Source organism: Rhinoraja longicauda, chromosome 2 (assembly GCF_053455715.1).
Source record: "Rhinoraja longicauda isolate Sanriku21f chromosome 2, sRhiLon1.1, whole genome shotgun sequence".
Lineage (NCBI taxonomy): Eukaryota > Metazoa > Chordata > Chondrichthyes > Rajiformes > Arhynchobatidae > Rhinoraja > Rhinoraja longicauda.
In genome coordinates this window covers 14,183,833-14,204,416 of record NC_135954.1, presented here as the reverse complement: position 1 = coordinate 14,204,416, position 20,584 = coordinate 14,183,833, and the positions used below count along the sequence as shown (strand labels likewise).

Sequence of the window (20,584 nt, the reverse complement as noted above, 5' to 3'; positions counted from 1 at the left end):
TTGCACTAAACATTATTCCCCTATCATGTCTCTGTACACTGTAAATGGCTCGATTATAATCATGTATTGTCTTTCCGCTGACTGGATTGCATGTAACAAAAGCTTTTCACTGTACTTTGGTACACGTGACAATAAACTAAACTAACATACCAACATTTAATGACAGTAATTGACCAGCATTACAGTTTACCTTTAAAATAGAACATTAAAAAAAAAATTATTATGCAACATACTTGGGAACCTAGTCTTGGTATATAATGTACCATGTAAAAGCAAAAGGGTATAGCTGAGCCCATGTAAAACCTGAGGAAAATACCAGGGTGGTGGAGAGGATTTCAAGAGGTTTCACTTACATACAGAAATACCGATAATCTGTTGATTAATCAGAAATCCTGATGGTGTGGCACCTGACCAGGTGCCGTATAGGGCTTCAGTTCCCATGTTCCATTTCTATTTACTAGTGTCATGGTTCCTGCACTCCCATTAACACATTGTGTCTCTGATTCATGCACTCCCATAAACAAACTGGGGCCCCAGATCCTGCAATCTCTTTAATGCATAGAGACTTTGTTCCTGTGTTCCCTTATACAAGCCATTGACAAACCTGAAAAATAAGCTGTTGCACTGGAAATAGTATTATAATACCGTGTAACATTGTTTATAAAGTGTAAACCCTCATAATGATCCAGTCAGGTTCTTAAGTAAGTTAGTGCTTGTCTTTTTCAAGTATTCACATTTACTCAGTTGCAAGCTTAGGTAAATCGATTTGCCTCGTGAATCAGCCAGATAATTTTCCTGGACAACTTGTTTTTGGACAAAGTTTTAGAGTCATAGAGTCATTCAGTGTGGAAGCAGGCTCTTTGGCCCAACATGCCCACACCAGCCAACATGCCCCAGCTGCACTAGTCCCACCTGCCCATGTTTGGTCCATATTCCGCCAAACCTGTCCTATCCATGCACCTATCTAACTGTTTCTTAAATGTTAGGATAGTCCCTGCCTCAACTACCTCCTCTTGGCAGCTTGTGTGAAAAAAAAGTTACCCCTCAGATTCTTATTAAATCATTTCCCCTTCACCTTAAAAATTGGTCAATGGAAAACATAACAGGGTATCTTTGTGACACTTGGCTGCCGACACCTGGTCTTTCAGTGTAGGAAAATAACTGCAGATGCTGGTACAAATCGAAGGTATCACAAAATGCTGGAGTAACTCAGCAGGTCAGGCAGCATCTATGCGAGAGGGAATGGGTGACATTTCGGGTCGAGACCCTTCGACCCTCAGTCTGAAGAAGAGTCTCGACCCGAAACGTCACCCATTCCCTCTCTCCTAGATGCTGCCTGACCTGCTGAGTTACTCCAGCATTTTGTGAGACCTTGTCTTTCAGTGGTACTATTCGAAGTTTGTTTGTCCTCAAAAAAAAGTCCAGGACCAGAATCTATAGCAGATGGCATTGGCGTTAATGAAATTTCTTCTTCGAGTCCACACTGTGTCCTTGGTGTAGAGCTTGTCAAGATGGGAGAAAGCAAGAGAAAGAGCAATTCAGTTTAGTTTATTGCCATGTGTACCGAGGTACAGTGAAAAACTTTTGTTGCATGCTAACCAGTCAGCGGAGAGTACATGTTTACAATCGTGCCATTTACAGTGTTTAGATACATGATAAGGGGATCACGTTTAGTGCAAGGTAAAGCCAGCAAAGTCCGATCAAAGATAGTCCAAGGGTTACCAATGAGGTAGAAAGTAGTTCAGTATTGCTCCCTAGTTGTGGTAGGATGATTAAGTTGCCTGATAGCAGCAGATAAACACTTTCAGAAAGTTGACAATTGCACACTGGCCTGGATTTTGCTGGTAAATGCCAGCTGTTTATCAATTTAAATGTGAGAACATCCAGGGCATCTGCACATGCATGATCAAATGCTAAATTTCCCAAAGTAATTTACCATTAACTGGCACTGTATATTTAAAATCATTGTATCACGAGACTTCCAACTGAGTTCTTTGGCAGACCTCTACCTTGCTGAGATCTTCCAGCACTTACACTGAGCAATTAGTTACAGCAGGTATAGTAGAATCCACAATCCTACTGATTTTATTGAAAATCATGGAACTGTCGGAAAGGTGAGGAGATAAGTATCTATTTATTTCATTACTCTGATTTGTTTCATGGTTTTCATTATTAAAATTGTTTTTGCTGATTTCATTCATGTTTGTTTACTTTCTTAAAAATGCTTAATGTTTCAAATAAATTAAATTTGTGTTAAAACGTGAATGTCCATCAACCAAATTATGAACTCTCTCCACAGATGCTGCCTGACCTAATCATTTTTTTCTAAACATAGGACATTTGGATTTTCAGTATCTGTGTTTTTTAGTTGGGATATAGAGTTGTTTATTCACTCTTGCAGAATTCTAACTTTGACGGCTGCAAAACCTTTCAGGGATCCGTCAGGGAAGGGCATCTGTAGGAAATCAAAATTTTGCGGCACGGTGGCGCAGCGGTAGAGTTGCTGCCTTATAGCGAATGCAGCGCCGGAGACTCAGGTTCGATCCTGACTATGGGCGCCATCTGAACGGAGTTTGCACATTCTCCCCGTGACCTGCGTGGGTTTTCTCCGAGGTCTTCGGTTTCCTCCCACACGCCAAAGACGTACAGGTATGTAGGTTAATTGGCTGGGCCAATGTAAAAATCGTCCCTAGTAGGTGTAGGATAGTGTTAGTGTGCGGGGATGGCTGGGCGGCGTGGACTTGGTGGGCCGAAGGGCCTGTTTCTGCGCTGTATCTCTAAATCTAAAAAAATCTAAAATCCATAGGTTAGGATAAGGCTCCATTCCTGAGAATTGCTCGTAACCTGAACTGATCATGTCAGAAGTGAACAAAGGTATTCTGTGGGAGTGGATCACAGAAACAGCTATGACGGGAGAGACAGCATGAGCAGGAAGAGCGGCCGTCAGCAAGCCACACTGACTCAGTGCGCAAGCGAGTGAGTCTGCTCAACAATCCTGGCTCTCTTTGGTTCAACCCAGACCACGAATGTTGTGACTGGGGGAGAGGGGATGGGCGGGAAGGAAGGAAATGCCCATTCCCAACTGCAGCCCCCAACAGCTGGAAAATCCATCCCCATCTTGTGCGTTGGCTCTGTGAGGTTCATCAGGCATAAACTCTGTTTTACCAATCCATGTTAGCTTCCTTTGATCAGAAGAAAGCTATCGAAAACTTTAGTAATTTTATAACAATGGATGTTAGAGATAACTTGCCTTTGGTTTCTCTCCCTTACCCTTAAGTGAGGTCATTTTTCTAATCTAAAGGAATGGCTCTAGAATCAAGCAAATTTCAGAAGATTATAGTTGGGGCATCTGCAATATTTTCATCTGCTTCCTCTAAATCTCTGCAATGGAAACAGATTCATTCTGGGGATTTGTTTACTTTCTTAGTGCCATTATTTTCTCCATTCAAAAGCTACAATGTACGAGAATACTCGTTATGTTTTCCACATCTGCTGATGCATATATATTACATGTCTCTGCATAACTATCAGAAAAAGGTTATTATTCAATCAATAAGTACCTATCTTAATGTTATATTTTAACCTTCTTGCATGCACAATGTTTTGAGTTGAGTTTAGTTTATTGTCACGTGAAATTTCTTAAGTGATGGGAGCAGAATTGGGCCATTCGGCCCATCAAGTCTACTCCGCCGTTCAATCATGGCTGGTCTACCTCTCCCTCATAACCCCATTCTCCTCCCTTCTCCCCATAACCCGACACTTTTGTTTTTGCTGCATGCTAACCAGTCAGCAGAACGACAATATATGATTACAATCAAGCCATCCACAGTGTACAGATACATGAACATTCATGTGATACATATTCTGAACTCCACAATGTGTACAATTCATATTCAAAGACTGCAAATGGACACACATGTATACTTACTCTTTGGTCCTGGCAGGTGGTGGTGCATGTGTGAACCATTCTGGTTGTAAGAAGGAAACTGGAGATGACTTCCTTGGAGGAGGAGATAAGTGCCTCAGCAAATCTGTATTTTGAATGTGTAGAAAAAAAATATATTTAGTTAAAAGCAAAAAGACTATTTAATAAATGAAAAACACTTTTTAAATTTAGAGTGTTTTTTTGACGAGAAACTGAAATCTGGATCTAACATCTGGCTCGTTTGAATCTCTGGGCAAATCAAACAGCCTTAGGAAATAACTGCCAGTTGTCATCCTATTAATGAATCAAAAACTATTCGGATAGTTTCTTTCTTCCTGGTGTTCTTCTTTTCAGAATTCATTACACCAAGGAAATCTGTGCTCTCATTTTCTTTTGCTCAGTAAGTAACATTAACTTCTTGCCCTTGCTAATTATTTCCCATTTTTCTTTGGATGTATTTCATAGAAACTGGCAACCCTTCAATACTAACAAATGCCTGTTGTTAATGTTCATGCCCCAGAAATGGGAGCCAGCACATTTTTCTGACTGCAGGGCATTGCTTAAGATTTAAACTAGTACGGTTGGGGGGAGGGACTCAAACACAGATAGCTAATAGGCAGTGTGTGAGGCAGGAGGCAGAAAAGGGAAACACTCAGACCCAATATGTAGGAGAGAAAGAAGGGAAAAGAAATAAACTGAGAATAAGAAATGATGGGTCCCTTAAATGTGTATATTTTAATGCTAGGAGCATTGTAAGAAAGGTGGATGAGCTTAGAGCCTGGATTGACATCTGGAAGTATGATGTTGTGGCGATCAGTGAAACATGGTTGCAGGAGGGTTGCGATTGGCAATTAAATATTCCAGGATTTCATTGTTTCAGATGTGATAGAATCGGAGGGGCAAGAGGTGGGGGTGTTGCATTGCTTGTCAGGGAGGATATCACAGCAGTGCTTTGGCAGGACAGACTAGAAGGCTCGATTAAGGAGGCTGTTTGGGTGGAACTCAGAAATGAGAAAGGTTTAGCAACACTTATAGGGGTGTATTATAGACCGCCAAATAGGGAACGAGAATTGGAAGAGCAAATGTGTAAGGAGATAGCAGATATTAGTAGTAAGCACAGAGTGGTGATTGTGGGTGATTTCAATTTTCCGTATATAGACTGGGAATCACATTCTGTTAAAGGGCTGGATGGTTTGGAGTTTGTAAAATGTGTGCAGGATAGTTTTTTGCAGCAATACGTAGAGGTGCCTACCAGAGAAGGGGCAGTGTTGGACCTCCTGTTAGGAAATGAGATGGGTCAGGTGACGGAGGTATGTGTTGAGGAGCACTTTGGGTCTAGTGATCATAATGCCATTAGTTTCAATATCATTATGGAGAAGGTCAAATCTGGACCAAGGGTTGAGATTTTGGATTGGAGAAAGGCTAATTTTGAGGAGATGAGAAAGGATTTAAAAGGAGTGAAATGGAAATTGTTGTTTTATGAAAAGGATATAATAGAGAAATGGAGGATATTTAAAGGTGAAATTTTGAGAGTACAGAGTCTTTATGTCCCTGTTCGGTGGAAAGGAAAGAATAATAATTTGAAAGAGCCGTGGTTTTCCAGGGAAATTGGACACTTGGTTCGGAAAAAGAGGGAGATATACAATAAATATAAGCGGCAGGGAGTAAATGAGGTTCTTGAGGAATATAAAGAATGTAAAAGGAATCTTAAAAAGGAAATTAGAAAAGCGAAAAAAAGATATGAGGCTGCTTTGGCAAGTAATGTAAAAGTAAACCCCAAGGGGTTCTACAGATATGTCAATAGCAAAAGGATAGTGAGGGATAAAATTGGTCCATTAGAGAGTCAGAGTGGACAGCTATGTGCTGAGCCGGAAGAAATGGGGGAGATATTAAACAATTTCTTTTCTTCGGTATTTACCGAGGAGAAGGATATTGAATTATGTGAGGTAAGCGAAACAAGTAGAGTAGTGATGGAAATTAGGAGGTACGGACACTTTTGAAGAATATAAAAGTGGATAAGTCTCCAGGTCCTGATAGGATATTCCCTAGGACATTGAGGGAAGTTAGTGCAGAAATAGCAGGGGCTATGACGGAAATATTTCAAACGTCATTAGAAACAGGGATGGTGCCGGAAGATTGGCGCATTGCGCATGTTGTGCCTTTGTTTAAAAAAGGTTCTAAAAGTAAACCTAGCAATTATAGACCTATTAGTTTGACGTCTGTGGTGGGAAAATTAATGGAAAAGATACTTAGGGACAATATATATAATTATTTGGATAATCAAGGCCTGATTAGAAACAGTCAACATGGATTTGTGCCTGGAAGGTCATGTTTGACTAATCTTCTTGAATTTTTTGAAGAGGTTACCAGGGAAATTGATACGGGCAAGGCTGTGGATGTTGTCTATATGGACTTCAGTAAGGCATTTGACAAGGTTCCACATGGAAGGTTGATTAAGAAGGTTAAATCGTTGGGTATTAATAGTGAGGTTGCAAGATGGATTCAACAATGGCTGAATGGGAGATACCAGAGGGTAACGGTTGACAATTGTATGTCAGGTTGGAGGCCAGTGTCTAGTGGAGTGCCCCAAGGATCTGTGTTGGGTCCACTGTTGTTTGTCATTTACATTAATGATCTGGATGATGGTGTGGCAAATTGGATTAGTAAATATGCAGATGATACTAAGATAGGTGGAGTAGTTGATAGTGAGGTAGATTTTCAAAGTCTACAGAGAGACTTGGGCCTTTTGCAAGGGTGGGCTGAAAGATGGCAGATGGAGTTTAATGCTGATAAGTGTGAGGTGCTGCATTTTGGTAGGACAAATCAAAATAGGACGTACAGGGTAAATGGTAGGGAATTGAGGAATGCAGTGGAACAGAGGGATCTGGGAATAACTGTGCATTGTTCTCTGAAGGTGGAATCTCATGTGGATAGGGTGGTGAAGAAGGCGTTTGGTATGCTTGCCTTTATAAATCAGAGCATCGAGTATAGAAGTTGGGATGTAATGTTGAAATTGTACAGGGCATTGGTGAGGCCGAATCTGGAGTATGGTGTGCAGTTCTGGTCGCCAAATTATAGGAAGGATGTCGACAAAATGGAGAGGGTACAGAGGAGATTTACTAGAATGTTGCCTGGGTTTCAGCACTTAGGCTACAGAGAGAGGTTGAACAGGTTGGGTCTTTATTCTTTGGAGCGTAGAAGGTTGAGGGGGGACTTGATAGAGGTTTTTAAAATTTTGAGAGGGACGGACAGAGTTGACGTGGGTAGGCTTTTCCCTTTGAGAGTGGGGAAGATTCCAACAAGGGGACATAGCTTCAGAATTGAGGGACAAAGGTTTAGGGGTAACATGAGGGGGAACTTCTTTACTCAGAGGGTTGTGGCTGTATGGAATGGGCTTCCGATGGAAGTGGTGGAGGCTGGCTCGATTTTATTATTTAAGAGTAAATTGGATAGGTATATGGATAAGAGGGGATTGGAGGGTTATGGTCTGAGTGCAGGTAGATGAGACTAGTTCAGGGAGAATGGTCGGCGTGGACTGGTAGGGCCGAACAGGCCTGTTTCCATGCTGTAGTTGTTATATGTTATATGTTATATATGTTAATCATACACTCTTCCATTGTACAGCATGTACTCAGTCCATTTCCACACACCTGCACTTTAATTCCATCATTTATTTAAAAGAGTGCACAAAATCAAAGTGCATACCAAATAAAGTGAAGACGTGAACCTCCTTATTTTCTTTGGCAAGATTGTGGATGCAAAGCTCTGGCACTGAAGAGTGCTGAGTAAAGTTAGGTTGCAAATAAAGGTTAAAAATTGTCCCAGAACTGCGAGAAATATGTCAGTTGATAAGAAATTAATACTTTATTGTCAGTTATGACAAGTCACAGTGAAATTCTTTGCTTGCATGCCCAAGGTATGCAAATAGTCACCAGATAAAGGGCGCTGACAAAGTTATAAAGTATCCTGCGCCAGCTCCTCCATTATTTTCTCTGCCCCCGCCCTCCCACTCCAAAGACGTACAGGTATGTAGGTTAATTGACTGGGTAAATGTTTTTAAAAAACTAGCCCTGGTGTGTGTAGGATAGTGTTAATGTGCGGGGATCGCTGGGTGGCGCGGACTTGGTGGGCCGAAGGGCCTGTTTCCGCACTGTATCTCTAAATCTAAATCTCACAGTGGTCCCCCCATGCAGCTCCTCCTTTGTTCTCTCTCCCCCCCTCCCCTCACAGTGGTCCCCCAATGCCAGCTCCTCCTTTGTTCTCTCCCCCCCCCCCTCACGGTGGTCCCCCCATGCAGCTCCTCCATTATTCTCTCTCCCCCCCCTCCCCTCACTGTGGTCCCCTCATGCAGCTCCTCCATTATTCTCTCTCCCCCCCTCCCCCCTCTCCTCAGTGGTCCCGCCAGGCAGCTCCTCCATTATTCTCTCTCCCCCTCCCCTCACAGTGGTCCCCCCAGGCAGCTCCTCCATTATTCTCTCTCCCCCCCTCCCCTCACGGTGTTCCCCCCATGCAGCTCCTCCATTGTTCTCTCTTCCCCCCTCCCCACACGGTAGTCCCCCCATGCAGCTCCTCCATTATTCTCTTTTTCCCCCTCCCCTCACGGTGCTCCCCCCATGCAGCTCCTCCATTATTCTCTCTCCCCCCCTCCCCTCACAGTGCTCCCCCCATGCCAGCTCCCCCTTTGTTCTCCCCCCGGTCGCCTTCAACTCTCCTCCCATCCGTTCCTTCTCGCCGGGTCCTCCTTTGTTCTGCAAATGGTCTACAATTTTTATACTATTTCCAACTCCACTATCCAACACTTTACATCATTTTCCTCTACAATCTATCTGCTATATTTCATGTTTTAATTCATGTACACGGGTAATAAAAGATGTTTTGCTTATGTGGTATGTATTTCTAGTTTTAAATTGCATTGCTCAATATTTAGCATCATTTTCCTTTGTGATTAAAGTTTAAATAAAATTATCGTCTCTTGTGGTATATTATTTTACTTTTTCATATTGAATATTTCCTTCCTGTACTCATTCTCTTCATTATTTGTGATCTGTCCCACCACACATGTAGATGGAGTTAGAGGCATATTTGGCCACACAGTCGTGAGTGTTTAGGGATTATAGGAGGGGACTGAGAACACATCCTCGCGAGACACCAGTGTTGAGAATTATTGTGGAGGAGGCATTGCCACCAATCCTCACTGATTGAGGTTGGTGGGTCAGAAAGTCGAGGATCCGTTGTCAGGGAGGGGGGGGGGGGGGGGGGAGGGGGTGCTGTTTCCTCTGTGAGTGAGTGAGAAGGACAGTAGCAACTCCAATAACAATGTTTCAATCCTATTTGCTACAGGCTAAGTTTCGGAAGGCTGGACGACTGATAACATGGCATCGTTGATTAAAATTAAAGAAAGGGAGAGAGGAGGTAATTACAGGCTGCTTAACCTGTCAAGGTTTCTAGTGGACAATCATTGGAAAACATTCTGAATGAATTAACTAGCATTTAGAATGGCACAGATTAACCAAAAATGGTCAACATGGAATGTTTGATGGAAGATCATGTCAAATACAATTGAATTTTTTGAGCCAGTAACAAAATTGACTCATGAAGAATTTAATGTAGTCTACATCAATTTTGCACGGCTTTTTGATAAGGTTCCAGGTGATGAACCCATAGAAAATAAAAGTATGTATATCAAATTGGCTCAGGGACATTTAGCAAAGCTTAAAAAATTGATAGGTGCTTAAGTGGGATTGGCAGAAATAATAAACCATTTACTCAGAGCTTAACAGCAATGATTAGGTTTAGGTTTATTATTGCCACATTTACTGAGGTACAGTGAAGAGCTTCATTTTGCACGCTATCCAAATAGAACAGATATACCATACATAAATCAAATCAAGCTCAAATTAATAGACAGAGCAAGGGGATGATAGAGTGCAGAATATAGTTCTCAGCATTGTAGCACATTAGTTTCATACACAAAGTCCAATTTTCACAAAGAGGTAGAGGTAGAGTCCAATTTTCACAAAGAGGAATTGAACAGTATCATGTTCATGAGTGATAAAAGCAGAATTAGGCCCTTTGGCCCATTAAACCTACTCCGCCATTCAAACATGGCTGATCTATCTTTCCCTTTTAACCCCATTGTCCTAGCTTATGGAAGGTCCATTCAGAAACCTGACAACAGAGGGGAAGAAGCTATTCCTGGGTCAGTGTGGTGGAGCATGCCTTCAAGCTTCAGTACCTTCTGCCAGATGGGAGCAGGGAGAAGGGGGAATGACCGGGGTGGAACAAGTTTTTGATTATATTGGCTGCTTTCCCGAGGCAGCCTGAAGTATAGATGGACACAATGGTGGGAAATCTGGTCTGTGATGGACTGGGCTACATTTACAACTCTCTGCGATTTCTTGTGACCTTGGACAGAGCTGTTCTCAAACTAAGCTGTGGTGCAGCCCGACAGCATGCTTTCTTTGGAACATTTGCAGAAGATTGTAAGAGGCCCTGGAGGCATGCCAAATTTCCTCAGTCTCCTCAGGAAGTAGAGGCGTTGGTGTCACATCATTGTGGTTTGTCCACGACTGATAATATTAACACCAAGGAATTTAAATATCTCAACTTTTTCCACTTCTGCACCCCTTGATACTGATTGGAGCATGCACTCCACCATGCTTCCTGCAGTCAATAACTAGCTCTTTCATCTTGCTGTCATTGAAGGAGTGATTGTTGTCCTGACACCCTGTCACTAAGTTCCCTATCCCTTCCTGTACTCAGTCTCGTCATTGTTCCTGATTCAGTCCACTACAGTTGTGTCATCTGCCAACATAAAGATGGAATTAGAGCCGAATTTGGCCATGCAGTCGTAAGTGTATAGGGAATCTAGTAGGCAATCGAGAGCACATCCTTGCAGAGCACCGATGTTAAGAATGATTGTGAAGGACATTTTGTCACCTATTCTCATCCATTGAGAGCTGTGGGTCAGAAAGTTGAGGATCCAGTGGCAGGAGGGGAGAAGAGCCAATATCTAGGTCCAGAATTTTGTCCAAAAAATAGGGACTTATTCAGAAATTTCCAGATGACAAAAATATATGTTGTGGGGAGTGAGAAAGAAAGATAAGGATTAGAGAAAGCTATTAAGCGGGGGGGGGGGGGGGAAGTGAGAAATGGAAGTTAAACCAATGTGTGAATTATTGTATGCACAGGGAACAAATAAGGTAAGGGAAAACTGAGAAGGGGAGAGTCAATTAATGCATATCCATAAATTTCAGAAGGATATCGAGAAGGTGTGTGGGATATCAAGAAGGTGTATGGAGTATTTTATTTAATACCTGAAGCATAAAATATAAGAGTTCAGAGATCATGTTTGCACTGTCATGGATGAGTTGGGCCGAAGGGCCTATTTCAGTGCTGCAGGACTATGACTTTAAAAAATCACCAGTTGGATTAGTTGGCGGGGGGAGGAACGGTTGAACACGTTAAAACCCTGCATCAGGACTGAAGATACTTCCTGAAGGAACATCTAAAATTAGGGGCCACTGTTTAAAAATTGAGGGGTCTCCCACTTAAGATGAGGCATAACATTTACTCTTGAGAATAATGAGTCTTTCGAACCCTGCTCCACAAAGGTAGCGGAACCAGACACTTCCAAATTTTTGGGGGGCAGTGGTAGAGAGAATCATGATGAAAGATTAACAAGGGTTGACATGAATGCAGAGTTGGGATTACAGTCAGATCAGCCATAATTGTATTAATATAGCAAACAGGCTTGAGGGACCAACTAATCTACTCCTGATTTAATTTGTGTATTCATATGTGCTGGTAGCACATTTGTAAAAGCATGTGGTGGCATTAGAAAGGTACAGTAATGTATCAAGATGTTGCCAGTTCTGAAGAAGCCCAAGGAAAATATGAAATGACAGGTTATTTTCTTTGGAAAAGATGAGACTGAGATCAGCATTAATTATGATCTTTAAAATAATGGAAAGTCTAAATCGAGGTCAAGACACAGGTTACAGATTCAAACTAATTCATAGCAAAATTAGTTGAGGACATTTTACTTTGCACCTAGTGATTGGTGAGAGTTGGGAAATCACTGCCTGAAGGAATGTCAGAAACCTGAGTAGCATTTGAAGAGCAGAACCTAAAATGACACAAAGTGAGAGCTAGGAAATAGGATTAACGTGTTTTGCAGCCAATATAGAAATGATGGGTCAAATAGTCTCTCTCTGTACCATAAATTCCTATACCCATAATTTTTCACATATTGGACTGCTTCCTACCTTTGCTGCTATATGTAGGTTAATTGGCTGGGTAAATGTAAAAATTGTCCCTAGTGGGTGTAGGATAGTGTTAATGTACGGGGATCGCTGGGCGGCACGGACTTGGTGGGCCGAAAAGGCCTGTTTCCGGCTGTATATATATGATATGATATGATATGATAAATGATTTGATGTTCATTTTTGGATTACATTTAGTAATCCTAGACTCCTCGACCAATGCAAACAGTTTTTTTCAGGTTTTTTCCTTAATATCTTGAATACATCAACCACATCATCCAATAACCTTCTAAACCTCAAGGAATATAACAGTAGTTTCAATAATGTCTCCTTGTAATTTAACCCAGAGTACATGCATAATACTGGGAGAACTAAATTGTGGTCCTTCCAAAACAAGTAGATCCTTATTGATGATAGATACAAAAGTTGGAGTAACTCAGCAGGACTGGCAGCACATCTGGAGAGAAGGAATGGGTGACGTTTCGCATATAACATATAACATATAACAACTACAGCATGGAAACAGGCCTGTCCGGCCCTACCAGTCCACGCCGACCATTCTCCCTGACCTAGTCTCATCTACCTGCACTCAGACCATAACCCTCCAATCCCCTCCTATTCATATACCTATCCAATTTACTCTTAAATAATAAAATCGAGCCAGCCTCCACCACTTCCACCGGAAGCCCATTCCATACAGCCACAACCCTCTGAGTAAAGAAGTTCCCCCTCATGTTACCCCTAAACCTTTGTCCCTCAATTCTGAAGCTATGTCCCCTTGTTGGAATCTTCCCCACTCTCAAAGGGAAAAGCCTACCCACGTCAACTCTGTCCGTCCCTCTCAAAATTTAAAAAACCTCTATCAAGTCCCCCCTCAACCTTCTACGCTCCAAAGAATAAAGACCCAACCTATTCAACCTCTCTCTGTAGCCTAAGTGCTGAAACCCAGGCAACATTCTAGTAAATCTCCTCTGTACCCTCTCCATTTTGTCGACATCCTTCCTATAATTTGGCGACCAGAACTGCACACCATACTCCAGATTCGGCCTCACCAATGCCCTGTACAATTTCAACATTACATCCCAACTTCTATACTCGATGCTCTGATTTATAAAGGCAAGCATACCAAACGCCTTCTTCACCACCCTATCCACATGAGATTCCACCTTCAGGGAACAATGCACAGTTATTCCCAGATCCCTCTGTTCCACTGCATTCCTCAATTCCCTACCATTTACCCTGTACGTCCTATTTTGATTTGTCCTACCAAAATGCAGCACCTCACACTTATCAGCATTAAACTCCATCTGCCATCTTTCAGCCCACCCTTCCAAAAGGCCCAAGTCTCTCTGTAGACTTTGAAAATCTACCTCACTATCAACTACTCCACCTATCTTAGTATCATCTGCATATTTACTAATCCAATTTGCCACACCATCATCCAGATCATTAATGTAAATGACAAACAACAGTGGACCCAACACAGATCCTTGGGGCACTCCACTAGACACTGGCCTCCAACCTGACATACAATTGTCAACCATTACCCTCTGGTATCTCCCATTCAGCCATTGTTGAATCCATCTTGCAACCTCACTATTAATACCCAACGATTTAACCTTCTTAATCAACCTTCCATGTGGAACCTTGTCAAATGCCTTACTGAAGTCCATATAGACAACATCCACAGCCTTGCCCTTATCAATTTCCCTGGTAACCTCTTCAAAAAATTCAAGAAGATTAGTCAAACATGACCTTCCAGGCACAAATCCATGTTGACTGTTTCTAATCAGGCCTTAATTATCCAAATAATTATATATATTGTCCCTAAGTATCTTTTCCATTAATTTTCCCACCACAGACGTCAAACTAATAGGTCTATAATTGCTAGGTTTACTTTTAGAACCTTTTTTAAACAAAGGCACAACATGCGCAATGCGCCAATCTTCCGGCACCATCCCTGTTTCTAATGACGTTTGAAATATTTCCGTCATAGCCCCTGCTATTTCTGCACTAACTTCCCTCAATGTCCTAGGGAATATCCTATCAGGACCTGGAGACTTATCCACTTTTATATTCTTCAAAAGTGTCCGTACCTCCTCTTCTTTAATCCTCCTAATTTCCATCACTACTCTACTTGTTTCGCTTACCTCACATAATTCAATATCCTTCTCCTCGGTAAATACCGAAGAAAAGAAATTGTTTAATATCTCCCCCATTTCTTCCGGCTCAGCACATAGCTGTCCACTCTGACTCTCTAATGGACCAATTTTATCCCTCACTATCCTTTTGCTATTGACATATCTGTAGAACCCCTTGGGGTTTACTTTTACATTACTTGCCAAAGCAGCCTCATATCTTTTTTTCGCTTTTCTAATTTCTTTTTTAAGATTCCTTTTACATTCTTTATATTCCTCAAAAACCTCATTTACTCCCTGCCGCTTATATTTATTGTATACCTCCCTCTTTTTCCGAACCAAGTGTCCAATTTCCCTGGAAAACCACGGCTCTTTCAAATTATTATTCTTTCCTTTCCACCGAACAGGGACATAAAGACTCTGTACTCTCAAAATTTCACCTTTAAATATCCTCCATTTCTCTATTATATCCTTTTCATAAAACAACAATTTCCATTTCACTCCTTTTAAATCCTTTCTCATCTCCTCAAAATTAGCCTTTCTCCAATCCAAAATCTCAACCCTTGGTCCAGATTTGACCTTCTCCATAATGATATTGAAACTAATGGCATTATGATCACTAGACCCAAAGTGCTCCTCAACACATACCTCCGTCACCTGACCCATCTCATTTCCTAACAGGAGGTCCAACACTGCCCCTTCTCTGGTAGGCACCTCTACGTATTGCTGCAAAAAACTATCCTGCACACATTTTATAAACTCCAAACCATCCAGCCCTTTAACAGAATGTGATTCCCAGTCTATATACGGAAAATTGAAATCACCCACAATCACCACTCTGTGCTTACTACTAATATCTGCTATCTCCTTACATATTTGCTCTTCCAATTCTCGTTCCCTATTTGGCAGTCTATAATACACCCCTATAAGTGTTGCTAAACCTTTCTTATTTCTGAGTTCCACCCAAACAGCCTCCTTAATCGAGCCTTCTAGTCTGTCCTGCATCATGACCATTCTTCAGACTATGACCCAGTCACCCATTCATTCTCTCCAGAGATGCTGCCTGTCCTGCTGAGTTACTCCAGCATTTTGTGTCTCTTATCAATAAGGATCTATTTGTTTTGGAAGGACCACAATTTAGTTCTCCCAGTGTCCCTGTACAGCAGTCACTGAAAGTTGGCGTGCAGGTGCAGCAGGCAGTGAAGAAAGCTAATGGCATGTTGGCCTTCATAACGAGAGGATTTCAGTATAGGAGTAAAGAGGTTCTTCTACAGTTGTATAGGGCCCTGGTAAGACCACATCTGGAGTACTGGGTACAGTTTTGGTCTCCTAATTTGAGGAAGGACATCCTTGTAATTGAGGCAGTGCAACGTAGACTCACGAGATTGATCCCTGGGATGGCTGGACTGTCATATGAGGAAAGATTGAAAAGACTAGGTTTGTATTCACTGGAGTTTGGAAGGATGAGAGGGGATCTTATAGAAACATGTAAAATTATAAAAGGACTGGACAAGCTAGATGCAGGAAAAATGTTCGCAATGTTGGGCGAATCCAGAAGCAGGGGCCAGTCTTAGAATAAAGGGGAGGCCATTTAAAACTGAGGCGAGAAGGAACCTTTTCACCCACAGAGTTGTGAATTTGTGGAATTCTCTGCCACAGAGGGCAGCGGAGGCCAAATTACTGGATAGATTTAAGAGAGAGTTAGATAGAGCTCTAGGGGCTAGTGGAATCAAGGAATATGGGGAGAAGGCAGGCATGGGTTATTGATTGGGGACGATCAGCCATGATCACAATGAATGGCGGTGCTGGCTCGAAGGGCCGAATGGCCTCCTTCTGCACCTATTTTCTATGTTTCTATTTTCTAAAGCCTTCATTAACCTAAACACTAATTTCCGTAAAGTGTATAAAATAAGTTTGCAGTTGATTCTGCGGTAAAATTCCAATAATTCTGTAGGCATGAGACTTTGGTGATGCCACGCTGACAGATTTTCTGGACTGTTGGATGACATTCCTATTAATTTCGTAACACGCTTGTAATTTTTTTTCTTTAATGATGTTACATATTATTAAAATGAATATCACAGTGAACCTAGTAGGTTTTCAAGGGAGCACATGAACAGAGGTCCAGTTGAGTTACAGGGGAATGTGAGAAGCAGAAATTCTAACGTTTCTCAACTGCTACACACTTTAATCATTTCTAAAAATTCTACTTAAAGTCTTCAGTGCCTGATTACCTCTGGTTACATCCTCCATCATCATTAAAGTAATTTCAAACATAATTAATATAACACCATCTTCCCCTCCAGTTTTAGAGACAGTGTCCTAAGAGCATGAAATTCTAAAAGGAGCCAGTTTTTCCCACATCACTCCTTTGGCCACAAACTCCTTCCCCTTATATTCCTATCCCCAAGTTCATTTATACATGGCTTAGGTAAAGTTTATAGATTAGAACACATTGTTCCTAGCTCCTGTTTCGCTTGAAAGGAATCTTCGTGCTTTCAATTCCGCTGCTCCCAGAGATTAGATTCTCCCTTTCATATCCTTTCAAACTGATGAGAGATATCTTTCATCCTGATACCATTCCCTTTGGGATTTTGAAACCTACTTACAAAGGATGCTGCTTGTCCTCCTTAATTATTGAGTTCTATTATTAACACCACATTGTGCTTCTTTCCTTTATCTCCCCTTTAGATACCAACGTCCATTCTAAAATGGCATGATCATTATTCTGGCTGTCCTTTCAACAGATAGTAAGTAGTGTAGTTTGGTTTATTATTGTAACATGTACAGAGGTGCAGTGAAAACCTCTTGTTTGTGTGCTACCCAGTCAAAGAAAAAGCTGTACATGATTACAATAAAGCTGTCCACAGCGTACAGACAAAGGATAAAGGATATGACATTTAGTGCAAGATAAACTTCAATTAAAGATAGTTCAAAGATATTTCAAACTTCTGTACCTCTTGCCTGATGGAAGAGGGAAGAATAGTGAGTGACCGGGGCGAGAATGGTCCTTGATTGCGCTAGTGGCCAACGCAGTGTGAAGTGTGAATGGAGTGAATGGAAGGGAGGTTGGTTTGCGTGATGGTCTGGACTAAGTCCACAACTTTGAATTTACTTGCGGTTTTGGATGGAGCTACTCCCAAAACATGTTGTGATATGCAGGAAGGAACTGCAGATGCTGATTTATACCGAAGATACAAAGTGCTGGAGCAACGCAGCGGGTCTATATCCTGATAAAATACTTTCTATTGCGCTGTTGTAGATGTTACTGAGGGGTGTTGGGGACATGTGGAGCTTCCTAAGCCTTCTAACGAACTGGTATGCTTTCTTGGCCATAGCTTTGATGTGGCTGGTCCACAACAAATTGCTGGTGATATTTATTCCCAGATACACTGCAACTCTTGGATTGGAATAGTTTTTGTGGTTTCTTGTTCTTTAACCCACTTGGTTTCATCTTATTCTGTAGATGGTCATTCTCAACAGCTCACTTCTGATCCCTCTCTGCAGGGGATGGCAGAGGTCCAGGATAAACTATCCGGAGATCTTTTGTGTTCACAGTGTCCTTGTTTCACATACCAACTCAATGTCTTCCAGTCTAAATCAAAGTCATGGTATCTATTGCGGATATTCACTCAAGATCATCTCACAAGCTCCCACATTACAATCCAATCACATATTATATGTGATTGTTATATCTTACTCTGTTATATCTTACTCTTTTTATCAAACATTCCCAAACATTTTCTTTATTGAGCACCCCCATTCAAATTTATGGGCTCCCTATCAGACTGTTTCATGTTTTAACCCTTTAAATTCCAACTATTCTTAGCACCTGTTCAGCAATCTCCTCAACTTCATCCCTGTTCGCCACACTGCTCAGTTGTCTGCCAAAATTTAATCCAAAATCATTTGCCCACCAGCCACCTTTAGGACGAGCTTGATTCATCCCCAACCCTCTGATCCTCATGGGTAGACAAAATGCTGGAGTAACTCAGTGGGATAGGCAGCATCTCTGGAGAGATAGGTGACTTTTCGGGTCGAGACCCTTCTTCAGTCTAAAGAATAGTCTCGACCCAAAACGTCACCCATTCCTTCACTCCAGAGATGCTGCCTGTCCCGCTGAGTTACTCCAGCATTTTGTGCCTACCTTCGATTTAAACCAGCATCTGCAGTTCTTTCCTACACATTTTGTCCTCCGATCCTCATTCTGTCTTCTCCATCCCAGTACTAAATCACCATGACTTTAGAAATCTGCTGCCTCACAACTTGTGCCGTTTATTTGGTCGATTTCTGATTTTTTCAATCTACTTTGTGGTTTGTTGTAAAAAAAAATGGAGTCGAGTATGTTAATTGGTGAAATATCCAAAGAATAATTTAAATATTTACTGCCTCAAATTTACCTAAAACATGATGAATATTGAGGGCAAAAAGAAACACTTTCTTCTCACCACAATTCGTCAAAACAAATTCTCAACTCTGTCTTCTATTGCCTCACTTCAACTCTATATTGTCACGTTGTCAAATCTTCAACAGTCTAACAACATTTATTTCACAAATTTATTGAAGAATGTACGTAAAGATTAAAATTCACTGTTGTTCTCTATCTATAACATATAACATATAACAACTACAGCATGGAAACAGGCCTGTCCGGCCCTACCAGTCCACGCCGACAATTCTCCCTGACCTAGTCTCATCTACCTGCACTCAGACCATAACCCTCTAATCCCTCTCTTATCCATATACCTATCCAATTTACTCTTAAATAATAAAATGGAGCCAGCCTCCACCACTTCCACCGGAAGCCCATTCCATACAGCCACAACCCTCTGAGTAAAGAAGTTCCCCCTCATGTTACCCCAAAACCTTTGTCCCTCAATTCTGAAGCTATGTCCCCTTGTTGGAATCTTCCCCACTCTCAAAGGGAAAAGCCTACCCACGTCAACTCTGTCCGTCCCTCTCAAAATTTTAAAAACCTCTATCAAATCCCCCCTCAACCTTCTACGCTCCAAAGAATAAAGACCCAACCTGTTCAACTTCTCTCTGTAGCCTAAGTGCTGAAACCCAGGCAACATTCTAGTAAATCTCCTCTGTACCCTCTCCATTTTGTCGACATCCTTCCTATAATTTGGCGACCAGAACTGCACACCATACTCCAGATTCGGCCTCACCAATGCCCTGTACAATTTCAACATTACATCCCAACTTCTATACTCGATGCTCTGATTTATAAAGGCAAGCATACCAAACGCCTTCTTCACCACCCTATCCACATGAGATTCCACCTTCAGGGAACAATGCACAGTTATTCCCAGATCCCTCTGTTCCACTGCATTCCTCAATTCCCTACCATTTACCCTGTACGTCCTATTTTGATTTGTCCTACCAAAATGCAGCACCTCACATTTATCAGCATTAAACTCCATCTGCCATCTTTCAGCCCACCCTTCCAAAAGGCCCAAGTCTCTCTGTAGACTTTGAAAATCTACCTCACTATCAACTACTCCACCTATCTTAGTATCATCTGCATATTTACTAATCCAATTTGCCACACCATCATCCAGATCATTAATGTAAATGACAAACAACAGTGGACCCAACACAGATCCTTGGGGCACTCCACTAGACACTGGCCTCCAACCTGACATACAATTGTCAACCGTTACCCTCTGGTATCTCCCATTCAGCCATTGTTGAATCCATCTTGCAACCTCACTATTAATACCCAACGATTTAACCTTCTTAATCAACCTTCCATGTGGAACCTTGTCAAATGCCTTACTGAAGTCCATATAGACAACATCCACAGCCTTGCCCTTATCAATTTCCCTGGTAACCTCTTCAAAAAATTCAAGAAGATTAGTCAAACATGACCTTCCAGGCACAAATCCATGTTGACTGTTTCTAATCAGGCCTTGATTATCCAAATAATTATATATATTGTCCCTAAGTATCTTTTCCATTAATTTTCCCACCACAGACGTCAAACTAATAGGTCTATAATTGCTAGGTTTACTTTTAGAACCTTTTTTAAACAAAGGCACAACATGCGCAATGCGCCAATCTTCCGGCACCATCCCTGTTTCTAATGACGTTTGAAATATTTCCGTCATAGCCCCTGCTATTTCTGCACTAACTTCCCTCAATGTCCTAGGGAATATCCTATCAGGACCTGGAGACTTATCCACTTTTATATTCTTCAAAACTGTCCGTACCTCCTCTTCTTTAATCCTCCTAATTTCCATCACTACTCTACT

The 20,584-nt window shown here is 41.6% G+C and overlaps 1 protein-coding gene across 2 annotated transcripts in view; it reads right to left on the bottom strand.

The window, feature by feature from the left end:
- LOC144602297 (uncharacterized protein C7orf57-like) overlaps window positions 1–20,584 on the bottom strand; it is a 73,787-nt gene that overhangs the window by 20,929 nt on the left and 32,274 nt on the right. For both annotated transcript variants that reach the window (XM_078415227.1, XM_078415237.1), the window contains exon 4: window positions 3,929–4,031. In XM_078415227.1, the coding sequence (XP_078271353.1) occupies window positions 3,929–4,031 (103 nt within the window). The remainder of the gene's footprint in view (window positions 1–3,928; window positions 4,032–20,584) is intronic.